The sequence below is a fragment of the Cetorhinus maximus genome, chromosome 4 (assembly GCF_964194155.1).
Source record: "Cetorhinus maximus chromosome 4, sCetMax3.hap1.1, whole genome shotgun sequence".
NCBI lineage: Eukaryota > Metazoa > Chordata > Chondrichthyes > Lamniformes > Cetorhinidae > Cetorhinus > Cetorhinus maximus.
Genome location: NC_135882.1, coordinates 56,287,784 through 56,301,395, shown reverse-complemented (window position 1 = coordinate 56,301,395; position 13,612 = coordinate 56,287,784). Strand labels below are relative to the sequence as shown.

General features: G+C 41.1%; 1 protein-coding gene across 1 annotated transcript in view; it reads right to left on the bottom strand.

Moving 5' to 3' along the window:
- csmd3b (CUB and Sushi multiple domains 3b) overlaps positions 1-13,612 on the bottom strand; it is a 2,128,577-nt gene that overhangs the window by 798,360 nt on the left and 1,316,605 nt on the right. The window contains exon 10 of the mRNA XM_078541225.1: positions 5,499-5,620. Within this exon, the coding sequence (XP_078397351.1) occupies positions 5,499-5,620 (122 nt within the window). The remainder of the gene's footprint in view (positions 1-5,498; positions 5,621-13,612) is intronic.

Here is a 13,612-nt window from a genome sequence, read left to right as displayed (position 1 = left end):
AATGTGTGTGGCCAATCTGCACTGCATTCTAACGTCTTTATGAAGGGGCATCTAAAGTGACCAGCTAGAAAGGCCACATGAACTGTTATCAGGAGTGAGGACAGTAGTTATAAAGGTGCGACTTGTGCTGATCCTGGATTTCAGTGTCATGATCAACCTGATGGCTCCCTTCAGATCTCGAAAGATGATGCGTTGATAAAATTGGCTGCTATAATTCTGTCAAAATTGTCCATTGAGAGCTGAAGCTTAGTTCAAATGTCCATATTGGATGCACTCTTTGGTCTGGAGTTAAATAACTACTGTGACAGTTCAGTTGTGGTTCTTGGTGGTGGCCTGATCTCATGTTGTGGGCTACTAAGTTTGTGCTCCCAAACCATTAAACATGCAAACTGTAGTAGACAACTAGCAGTTATCATTGGCCCACCCAAATCCTCAACCCAACTGCATGGATCCCCAAGATCCTCAAGACTTTTTCCTCATGAAAGGCCAGAGGGCTGTTGCCAGGAGACCATGACCTATGCCCTGAGATTCCTTGTGGTTATGAGGCACCTTCTGTGAGAGAAATTAGTATTTCAGTGAACCATAGAAAAATGACAAAGAGGCCATTCAGCTCCTCGTGTCTGCACTGGCTGAAAAGGCTAGCTGCCCATTCTAATCCCACATTCCAGCACCAGATCCGTAGCCTTCAGGCTACAGCACTTCAGGTGCAGATCCAGGTACCTTTCAAATGAGTTGAGGGTTTCTGCCTCAACCACCAATCCGGGCAGTGAATTCCAGACACGTACCACCCTCTGGGTGAAAAAGCTTTTCCTAATACCTCTCTAATCATTCTACCAATCACCTTAAATCTCTGCCCCCAGTAATTAACCTCTCCGCTCAAGGAAACAAGTCTTTCCTGCCTACTCTGTCTGGACAACTCATAATTTTGTACAGCTCAATCAAGTCACTCCTCAGCCTCCTCTCCTCTGAGGAAAACAACCCCAGCCTAACCAATCTTTCCTCATAGCTGCAATTTTTAAGACCTGGCAACATTCTTGTAAATCTCTTATGTACTCTCTCCAGAGCAAATATTTCCTCCTGCAATGTAGTGGCCAGGACTATACGCAAAACTCCAGCCGTGGCCTAACCAATATTTATACAGTTCCATCATTACGCCCCTGCTTTTATATTCTATACCTTGTCCAATAAAGGAAAGCATTCCATATGCCTTCTTTACTATCTTATCTACCTGTCCTGAGACCTTCAGGGACCTGTGGACATGCACTGCAAGGTCTCTCACTTCCTCTACCCTTTCAATATCGTCCTGTTTATTGTGTATTCCCTTGCTTTGTTTGCCCTCCCAAAATGTATTACCTCACACTTCTCCGGATTGAATTCCATTTGCCACTTTTCTGCACACACAACCAAACCATTGATATGATTCTGGAGTCCACAGCCATCCTCTTCACTATCAAATCTGCACATTTCCCAAACATGCCTCCCACATTTAGGTTCAAAAAAGGCTGGACAGAGTCTCTTATTCTATTGCCATATCTGATAGCAAACATCATAAAGCAGAGTGGTGATAACTAAGGGACACATAGGGCGGATTCGTCCCAGATTCCCGCTGGCCACAACAGCAGATTTTTACGAAGTATCATTCCAAACCCGCCACATTATTTATGCATTCCCGGGAAACATGCCGTTTCCATGGTGGGTAGGCTCTCATTCGCCCGCCATGCCATCACCTCGCCACTTCGTCATGCCGGGTGCCATATTTAAAGTCCAACTGTGCTCACACATCTCAGTGCTTCAAGCCCACGACTGCTGCAGGGAAGATATCCACAAAAGGCAAATACATAATCTGCAGGTTTAGCGACGCATTACTGGAATGCCTTTTGGATGCTGTGGAGTCCCACTGGGATATCTTCTACCCTCGCTCTGGCCGCAGGATGGGCAGCAGTGTGATGAACCAGGCTTGGAAGGTGGTGGCAGCAGTGGTCAGCGCCAACACCCATCAAAAGAGGACAGCCAACCAATGCCACAAGAGGATGACTGATCTCTTCCGTTCTGCCAGGGTAAGTCACTCTTCCCATCTCTCTCAACTCACACACTCAAAAACCCATCGCACATTCACAGGATCTCACTCGCTGCCTGTTCAAGGGACATCACCCTCTCACACTCACCGTCATTGTTCTCATGCCGTCCATGGGACCACTCACCACCCACTCATGCCAGGCATACTTATCTGGCTTGGCCGGCGGCCTGCTTACACTTTCTCCATCTCTATTTATGCAAGGCATGCTGGCACACAACAAGAAGGAGAGGTCACAGACTGGTGGAGTAATGCCTGAATTCAAGGTCCTCACGGACTGTGAAAACAGAGCCATCCAGCTGGCTGGCAATGATCTGGACCGGTCCTGTGCTGACAGCGAGGTCAGTGGTGCTCTACCAAGTGAGGGTCCAGCAGTGCAACATCCAGCAGACAACCATGCCATGAGTGATGTGTCCTGTTTCACAGGCCACTGCCATGCACTAATTATCTCCCCTTGCTTCCACAGGCAACAATGGGGAACAGCTGATGGACTCCATGACCCAGGGCCTCCAAATAAGCCCTGAAGAAACCTCTGAAGAGGAATCTGGAGGCACCCTTCCTGAAGTCCCATCACAGCGCTCACCCACACCCTCCACCAGGACAGTGACACACACCTCGGTGGGAACTAGCTTTAGAATAGCCTCAGGATCACAATCTGGTGAGCACATCACACTCTCTGATCTATAGCAAGTAGTGGCAGGGACCTCCCTAGTGTTCGGCACTTGGAGGACTGCTGGAGACCAGAAATTTGCTGAGTCCGAGTCAGATGATGAGCCTCAAAATTCGATCATGCCACAGTTGCTGGAGCTGCAAAGGCAAGCTCGGGAACAACAGGAAGGGATGTCCGCTGCACACTTCAGTTTTCAAGGCATAATGGAGGAGTCCGTCCACTTTCAGGCTGAGGTGATAGTTCTGGCATGCCAACATAATGAGGTTAACACTGGTAGGATGGCAGCCACCATGGAGACCTTGGAGACGTCGCCACTGCATTGCTGCATGCGCTCAACTCTATCGTTGATGCCATAGTTAGCCTCCAAAAGTATGCATGCAAGAGGGGTGACGGGCAGCTCGATCTCACTTCTGCTACCCCTTCTCCTCAAGGAATCAGCCTGGGGCCCTCGGGCACCCATAGGGAGGAGGATCAGCAGGTGCACACCCCGGGGGCCATCCACCGAGGTGATTCCGGGAGTGTCCGGCCCATCCAAATCCCCTCTTCCTGTGACCTCAGCAGCTCCAGCTCCACAGGCCAAGGAGGGTGCAACTGCCATACATCAGGACCCTGAAAGCAGGCCGGGGCCCTCCAGGTCTTAGCCCTCCAGAGGACGCCTGGCAGAATTATCACAGACAGGGCATTGCAGTCAGCAGGTTGCCTCCACCTGCGCTGTGGATGCCCGGGGAGCACCAAGACATAGCAGCAGGGTTAGGAAAGTTAAGAAGATACAGTTGCACAGTCTGGGCATGGGTGTTAATCACTTGTAAATTCTGTTCACTATTGTCAATAAACTCCCAAGAACATCTCCCTGCCTATGGCTCCTTGTTCTGACGAGCAGTGCTCTTGTCACTCAGATGTGAAACCTTTCTGCCCAAGATAAAAGGCAGGTGTCTCAGTCCGGGGTCTCTTCTCTTTGCTCCGTGCAGCCTTCAGGCCACAGTGATGGTCTGGCCTCACACTCTTTGGACACATTACTGATGCCTGCACCTCGATGGTGCTTGTCATTGCTGCCAGAATGTAGTGGGCAGACGTCACAGAGTCCCATCATTCTCTCTGTGCGCTCCCAGCACCTTTAAGGTGGGGCTGGCCCCCATCTCTTCAGTATCTGTGACCAGTGACATTGTGCTCCTGAAGGGCTCAGGTGCTGAAGGCAGACAAAAGATCAGATGCTTCTAAAGTTTCATGGCTGCGTCTCTGAGATGGCCCTGATCACAGCGCAAGCGAACTGCCCTCAGCCAGGCAAGAGTCAGACATTCTCAGAGGCTGTGTGAAAATCTATGGAGTATCCTCACTGCGTGTCATCATCACCCTCCACAAATCTAGCAGCTATGAGGGCCTCCCAAGGACGCCAGTCGGTAGTTTACCTTAGCAACTCTGATGTGGAAATTAAACTTCTTCTGCTCTGAAAAGATGTGCATTAGTTTTGGCAGATCCCTGACATTGAAAGTCAACCCTAAACAACCCAGCCCCACTTCACCTCTCAGAAAACACCCAGGTCAGACTTCTTCAAGTTAGCTGCACTGATTTTGACCCCTTGCACCTTCGCTGCCCAGGTTTCTTGCTTCCTCCAGTGCCATTATTGCTCCTTTAAGCAGATTCCATATTCTGCTATTCTACAATGTCCCTGCCTCTTCTATAGCAACCATGTTCTGTCCTGCACCCCATTTGACAACCATTGAAATTTCAATGCCACTGCAATGATAGCTTAGAGCAACCTTAACTGTTACCATAGCTACGAGATGGGGATTCACATCTATGCAATTATAGATAATAGCAGAAATCTACTTTCATCCTCACAATGAAGATCTGTTCAAAAAATAACCTTCCTGCAATGATGTCTCTTTCAAAACTTCGCTTTTGCAATTTTCCCAAGATATCTTTTAGTTAAGATTGCATCACACTCAGAAATCTATAATTCTTTGTCCTCAATCATCCGGATTTGCTGGGATTGCAATATAAATAGCAACCTCAATTTTTATAAAGTGGATGTGCTAATGTGGTACGATTATAAGATGATGTTCGCAACATTAGCATCAAGTGAAATTCTGATCAACCGAATGCAATAAAAACGTTGGCCTTCACAGAAATAAAGAACAGTTACTGACACTCAGATGCAATCGCTGATGTATTCATTTAAGCTCTATAAAGCCATGACTTTCAACACAGAGGTTCATTATACAACTATAATTACAACAACAATAAACTTGTCAGAGGATTTGAAGCATTAACAACCTTGCTGGCATTCTTACTGCATTTTCTGGATGAACTTGCCTTTTTGTGCATTGCTCTGTGACACATCTTAGATTAGTAAAACAACCTTGTCAATGATTACAGATGATAAACAGAAAGGAATAGGGCTGGAATATCTTTTCGTGTTACATGAGAGCAGAATTAAATTATAATATGAGGGGGACACTGTTGTGCATATCATGTATATACAAATGAACAAGATAAACAACAGAGTTGGTAATGTGCTGGGGATTTTGGTAACGTAAACTTTACAGGAAACTTTGCTCTACTTGTTTCTGACAGAATTCAAAAGCATGCATCAATTACTTTGCTCTAAATAGAGAAATTTTCCAGCTATGTTTATGATACTGCTAGCACAGTAACCAGAGGAAATCTTCCCTTAGAATTAGCATTGATTATCTTCTTTTATGAAAGTGCATCATTACTAATGTTCAAATGCACAGATATCCATTTGTTACTTACCTTATTGGGGCTTAATGCTGTTATTATCCAGACACATTGAGCATTACTGTCATATTGAAAAGGAAAGTTGGGGGACACAAAGGTACCAGCCGGACCGTGCAGATTAACTCCACAAGTTTTAACTGGAAAAGATAAACAAGATTGTTAAATATGGTCCTGCTAACATAACATAAAGAAAACAGTCGTTAAAAAAGAGGAACTATTTAGACAAGATAGGCAAGACTTTCCTTGCTGAATCTCATCAATTGCTGCTTTAACTTCAGTGGAAGATCAGTGGAAATACTGCACAAATGGGTTTTCCAGCAAGTTTCTGCTGAAGTTACAGCAGCGTCCTGAGAACTCCTGAAGAATTGCGTGGCACATAATTTCATTCAAATTTCATAACTTCAATATGTCTATATGTGGAATTCAATGAGAAATGACGAAGTATTGTAAAATCTGATCAACATAAATTAGAGCGAATGAGTCACACTCTAACATAGGGTTTTATGACTTGTAACCTGAATGTGTAAATTATATGTGAATGCCAACTTTTATAATCTGTAACTTGTGTGAGCAATCTATTCATCTAATCACTATAATAATGCAATAACAGTTCCTTTTATTGAAAAGATTTTCATAGCTCCCTTGATGAGCACTAAATCAAACAGTACAAAAGAAGGCCATTCAGTCCATCATACCTGTGTTAGCGTATTTAATTATGCTCACTCCTCTGCTCTTTCCACAAATGCCTGAAAATATTCCAGTTCTGGTCTATAACCAGTGTGGAATTCAGCCATGCCACAAGTTACATGTCAGATTCTTGGCTTGTACGAAGCTAACTGATTCCAGCTATTGTGGCATTAGGGATATTACAATTAGCTTCAGCACCCCAAGTTAAAGGGGATAAAATAAAGAAACATTTTGCTCATGGTTATTACCTAGTGACCTTCTTCTAGAAAATGCAACCAAAAAGTGAGGACAGAATAAACTCAAACAGTGACGCTGTCCATGGGGTTGGATAGCATGCCTACACTAACCAGAATATACACGTGGAATAATATCCAATGAATGGCATGGCTGAGAGCAGAGGGAAAGAAAATTTAGAATATACGATATCCCTTCATATGTTTCAAGTTATTTTGTTTGATCATTTCAATAATCACTTGCATTTTTAACATATAGTAATATAAAGTATATTTTCTATGTAGGCAGGGGTTATTATTAAATTAGCTTTCATTGTTTATTTTCCAGTGCAATTCACCTGAAATCGCAGAATTTCATGTGCAAATTATGTTGAGCACAGCTCAAGTTTTCGTGATCTTTTACACTAGTTTAAAATATATCATGCTAGAAGCTGTTCCTACCCACACAACTGGGCACACTACTGTTTGAATTAATCACCATTGCAAGTTTCCACTTTAACTTTTTTTTCCAGACAGAAGGACACTAAAAGGCATGTTCAAAAACTCTTAAATATCTTTGCAATTAACTAAGAAACTGGCTACATTAAATAGCTCTATATAGCTTTTTAAAATAATATTCAGTTATTTAAAATTAGGTTAGTAATTGCTTATAGTTACTGACGCTTTTTAAAATTGCTTTTTTTGTGAAAAAGCATTTTTCAACTGTATTGATAAAGCTGCATAGGTTACTTCCATGAATACCTATTTATGCTAAAAATGATTTAAGTTTTAAATTATATTCTAAAATGATGCCCAATTGATCAGGCTCATGAAAGATTTTACATTCAGTGCTATGCAAATAAGTTTGAGTGGAAACTTGAGCAAAAAAAAAACACTTCTTAAAACTAGCAGAGTTTTGAGTGCAATTGTGCCCAGATTGCAGATTACACTCAAAATATCTGCATGATAATAGTAGTAGCATAATAGTAAGCGGACAGAAAATAGCAAGGCTGAGCTTAAAGGTAGAACAAGGTTACACAAAAGCAGCTAAAACCGCATTTCAAGATATTTTATGTATAAAATATTAATGGTTTAGTTAAGTACAATCAAAGATCTTATTTAAAGCATTCCATAATGTACATCGAAGCATGTACACATGACTTGATAGATTTTTTTAAAATAGAAAAAATTGAAACTGGAATAACAAATAACAAAAAGAAAACTTAGAATGGTTATTTGTAAGAATTTCTTTAACCTGAGTGCTAAATGTTTGGAAATAATCCACCAAGCAAAGTAGCAGAGGCAGAAGCATTGGGTATTCAAAATACATAACAACACAAGAAATAGAAGCAGGAATAAACAATTCAGCCTGTCGAGCCTGCTGTGCCATTCAATAGGTCATGGATGATCTGATCCTGCCTACCATTTAACCCTTGACTTCATTATAGATCAAAACTCCTTCTACGCAGCCTTGAATATATGCAATGATGCAGCCTCCACTGCTTTTTGGGGTAGAGACTTCCAAAGACTGATTCCAAAGAGAGAAGAAATTCCTCCTCATCGCCATCTGGGAGACCACTTATTCTGAAACTCTACCCTCTAGTTCTAGATTCCCCCATGAGGGGAACATCCTCTCAGCATCTGCCTTGTCAAGCCCGTCAGAATCCTCTATATTTCAACAAGATCACCCTTCATTCTTCTCAACTCCAATAATTATCGTCTATTTCTTATCTCCGCCCAGGCTGATGCTATACCTCGATCTTCGGAGCAAAGATCATTTCTCACTACCATACTGTTCTTTTTTTTAATAAACAAGCGATCCACCTCCTTTTCCTTTCTTCCTTTCTTTCAAAAATGTCAAATATCCTTAAATATTCAGTTCCCCAACATGACCAATTTGCAACTGGGAAGAGTTAATATATTAGAGGGGTTTACTTCAATTGCCTTTTCTCACTGCTGGATTTTCTTATTAGTGCAAGCCTAAACATTACATAAATTTCAAATCTATTTGTTGAATTAAAGGAGTGGCCAGATGTTTTCTTGTCAGGTGGTATGCAGAGCTTTGCTGATAGGTGAAAACAGACATCTGAGCATTGTAATACACTGTGTAAACCTAAGTTTGCCTTAAATTATCATCTGCATCAACATCCAAGAAAGCAGAGAGAAAGAAAACAGGGAACTACGGGCCAGTTAGCCTGACACCAGTCATCAGGAAAATGCTGGAACTTGTTATTAAGGAAGTCTTAATAACGCACGTAGAAAATCATAGTATGATCCGACAGGGTAGACGCATTTTTATGAAAGGGAAATCATGTTTGGCAAATTTAATAGGGCTTTTTGAGGATGTAAATGATAGGGTCGATAACATGGAGCCAGTAGTGTACTTGAATTTCCAAAAGGCATCCGATAAAGTGCCACTTTTATAGATGATGGCACATACTAGCTATTTGGCAAACAATCCAAGAATGTACAATAAGCAATGCCCTCCATATTCTTTCTAAAATCACCCCAAGTTACGCAAATATGGGAATAATATATAATATATACATTATGGCACCATATATAAAGGTTACAGGTTTATTACAAGCAACAACAAAGAATACGTACTTTGCAGCACTGACTTCATTTCCAAAGTGTTTCTTAGCCATAAAGCACTTCCAAACAGAAGGGCGCCATATAAATTTAAGTCTTTTTATTACCAATTTAACCAGAAGGCGAGCCACTAATTAGAAGTTTTCTATAGCTACTATATCAAGCTGTATAAATTTTGAAATCCGTTTCATTTTAATCTGCAAGTTTGCCAACATATCCTAATTACCACACTGAATAAATAGCACATACATTTGATTCATAATTTTACTTTGTTGCAATATAAACTTGCAACTTAAAAAATCTAAAATAATGAAAAGCACAAAAATAAGTTAGCAAGAAAGAAAGAATTTAATGAGAAAGAAAGAATTTAAATTTGTATAACTCCTTTCGTGACCTCAGGGTGTCTAATGCTCTTCATAGTCACTGAACCGCTCTTAAAGTGTGATTACTGTTATAATGCAGAAAAATACGACTGCTAATTTGTGCACAGCAAGGTGCCACACACAGGAGCAGGGTAAATGATCAATTAAATTGAGTGCTGTTGGTTAAGGGATTAAAGGTTGGCCAGTTCACGACTAAGTATAAATCAATATTAGCATATTTAGTTGTACTGCATTTCGAGGCTTTTTTGTAAAATCAGGGAACATGAATATATGCAGTGACTTGCCAGTAAATCAGATATTTTTTTCTCTGCATGTGTTCAGTAATTCTCCACTACAGTTGCACACACCACAGCTGGATTAGAACTTTTTTTTAACGATTATACTAGTTAAGTGACTTGTTACTTGTTAAATGGCTTATTAACTGCTTGAGAAAATTGATACATCACTGTTACATTTACCCTGTGATTAGTTACATCTTTTATGACTGCAAGTGAAGCAGCATTCCCAGGAATTGTATGTTTTAGAAAAGTGCTTCTGCAATTTGATTAGTAGTGTTAGGAAATAAAGACAGTTAAAGGAATTCATATTGGCATTTGTAGGTGCTAGGAATGAGTTTTAGCTTTAAAGTTTAAGTTTGATTTGTATTTCTGTATCTGTGTGTTAAGAAAGGTCACTTTAGAAGGTGCTTGCATTCCAAATGAGAGTTCTTTTTTACGGGGGGTGGAATCCCACTCTCAGCGTCAAATCCAGCCTCAAACATCGTTGGATTAGCTTACTCTTCATAACAGAGTGCAGCAGATCTGCAAGTAAGTACACTAATAACATATCATCAGTGTAAGAACAACATACAACAATTCCTTCAGAAATTCCTGGAACTGTCGCTATGAAACTGTCACTTCTAGTGTCATCCAACACATCATTGACAGAGCCACTGAATTTGATGGATGACAACCCTGTCACATTCCTTCCTTGAGAGAAATACACTGTACCCCAGTGTAACAAATTCCACTGGGTCCACATATCAAAACCATGTCATAACAGGATCCTTTCAAAAATGCCAAGCTAGGAGCCAACATAAAAAAGACAAACAAAATGAAGCCAATAAATTAAAATAAATTAAGTTTTATTTATTCTACTAACAGAAATGTACATACACAATTAGGCTATTGAAAACCACAGATGTGGAACTGTGTTGAAGAAAGCAGGTTTTTTTTTAAAACAGTGTTTTAACATTTAGTCCTCGTCTCTGGCTTTGCTAGATGTTGGCTGTTCTGAAGTCTGTCACACTTGCAGCAGTGGAATTTCATTGGTTTGCAACCATCTCAACGATTTGTCCAGGTATTCATCATTTGTCATCATCTCATTGGTAGCTTCTTGGATGATGATATTCAGCCATGCATTGATGATGTCAGTATCTAATTTGGCTCCAAGTACAGTGTCATGCTCAATAAAAGCACGTCATATTATGAACTTTCAGTCAATACTTTTAACAACTGTACACAAACAAGCTGTTATGATAGCTACCATAAATCATGTGATTTTTGGCATTTGGACACCACAGACAGTATCAAGTCGCCAGTGAATGCCTAATTAAATATTAATGTAGATGAGGGTACTTCACAGCCATCTGTGGAATTCACACATCTCATTGTTTAAGGATGGTCCAATACCTAATGACTGTGGAGTTTCCAGACTGCCTGTCTCCATGTTTCATGCTGGTCAAAAGGGAAGATCGAAACTCAATGGTCACCAACAACTTCCCATTGTATCACAATGGACCCCCATCCAAACCAGACAGGTTGGGCCTTACAAGTGTTAACCCAGCAGTTATGTAGTGAAAACAAAAACAGAAACAGAAATACCTGGAAAAACTCAGCAGGTCTGGCAGCATTGGCGGAGAAGAGCACAGTTGACGTTTCAAGACCTCATGACCCTTCAACAGAACAAAACTGGTTTCGGGGACTGCACCCTTATTATCTCAGGAGCCAACAGATCTTCAGAACAATCAGTTCTCAGACAGTCTAAGAACCAGGCTCTGAAGCTAGCTGCAGGTCATCAATCAGCCATAGCACTCAACCTGTTTCAGTTTCAAAGTTCATCTGAGAACTAACCTCCTCGACATTCTACTACAAGAAATGTCACAACCTGCTGTGATCCCTTTGCTTTACAAGACCCTCATCTCAAATTTAAATAATCGAATTAAGAAACCACAGGTCTGCCACATTCAATACTGGAAATTGGAAGTCAGAAACTGAATTAACTTTAATCTGTAAAAGTGCACTATTTTATCTGTATCCAATCTCTATGTGTATGCATGCATGAGACCAAGTATGCAACATTGTGTTAATTTTGGCTAAGTGTGTGAAAATAAATAATTTCCTTTATTTTAAACCCACTAAAGCTTGCTACTGAATTATTTAATTGGAATATACACTCCAAGGCTGAGAAAAGACAGAAACCTTTTTCCATATGAAACAAACTGATTACGGGAAGTAAGAGAGCACATACATTCTGTCCATGACAACTGACTTAGTCTTGTTTAAAATGTGTGCATTGAATCCACTGTAGTTCACAGCTCGTTTCCTACTTTCAAGTATTTCTTCTTCACTGAAGCCTTCAAAATTCTCCTTGTTGTCCCTATTAGTTTCAGCCTCGAATACAGCACCCAGACATATTTTCAGGTGTTTTTGATACAGTTGACTATTGTATTAGCAGATTCTCTGAGGGTGGGTGTGAAGGGCAGTTGTCAACTAGCAAGATGGCCATCTTCAGTAATTTGTTCTCTCAGAGATGGTTTCTGATATTTAGTGCACATTCATGACAGAATCAGTCTAAGAAAATTATGAAGTCATCCAGACTTTGACGTTATTTAAGGGTTAGCATGGCAGTGATTTTAGGTTTAGATGATGGAAGCAGCATGTTTCGGCAAATTTTCCAATGTCCATTTGTTCTTCGGTGTATCCTCCTTCATGTAAAATAATCCTGCAGTTGGCACGTCGACAGACTCTTGCCCTTTTACAGTGACTTGCAAAGTGCTACACTGGTTCTTGAATCTTGAAAACCATTCTTTGCTGGCTCGAAACTCTACAGGGGTGCTGGAGTAAACTATTTGGCCTCTCAAGCCATTCCATAAGGTCATTTCCTGCCTGTCCCCCATAACCCAGTCAACGCTTGTCAATCAAAAATCTATCTAACTCAGCCTCCACTGCTGTCTGTGGAAGAGAATTCCAAAAATTAACAAACTTCTCAGAGAAGAAATTTCTCCTCATTTCCATCTTAAATAAGCGACCCCTTATTTTGTAACTTTTCCCCCTAGTTCTATATTCCCTCATTAGGGGAAACAACCTCTAAGTAATTCATGCACCCTCAGAACCTAAATATGTTTTAATAAGATCACCTCTCATTCTTCTAAACTCCAATGAGTACAGGCTCAATTTTCTCAACCTTTCCTCAGAAGACAATCCCTTCACCCCAGGAATCTGCATATTGAACCTTTCTGAACTATTTCCAATGCCTCCTTAAGTAAGGAGACCAAAACTACATACAATACTCCAGATGTGTTCTCACCCATGTCCTGCACAGTTATAGCAAGAATTCTCTACTTTTATACTCCAACCCCCTTGCAATAAAGGCCAACATTCCATTTGCCTTCCTAATTACTTGTTCTACCTGCATGCTAACTTTTTGTGATTCATGTACAAGAACATGATTACTCTGCACTGCAGCACTCTGCAGTCTCTCTCTCCATTTAAATAATACAATAGTGTCCCAGATCTGGCTGTCCAAAAACCGGACATTTTTAGAACGTGCCATGCATGAATTTGAATTGAGTAAAATAAAAGAAAACTTACCTGGACAATTTGGCTAGTCACTGCATTGGCGCTGTATGGTGGCAAACTAGTTATTACTTCACCGCTTGCATAGCGGTCTGTTCCAAGCGATCCTTGACCCTCCCTCCCGACCCACCTTAACCCAAACCGCCCATGGCCCAAACCACCCGACCTGAAATCCGGCAAGGCCTGAAATCCAACACAGCCTGGGTCCTTACATTGCTGGTTTTGAGACGCAGTAATTTTGTTTTTCTGTTCTTCCAAAGTGGACACCTCACATTTTCCCACATTATACTCTGTCTGCCAAATTTTTGCCCACTCAATTAACCTTTCTTTAACCATTTGGGTCCTCCTCACAACTTGCTTTCCTAATTATCTTTGTATCATCAGCAAATTTGGCTATAATGCAGTTGGTCCCTTCATCC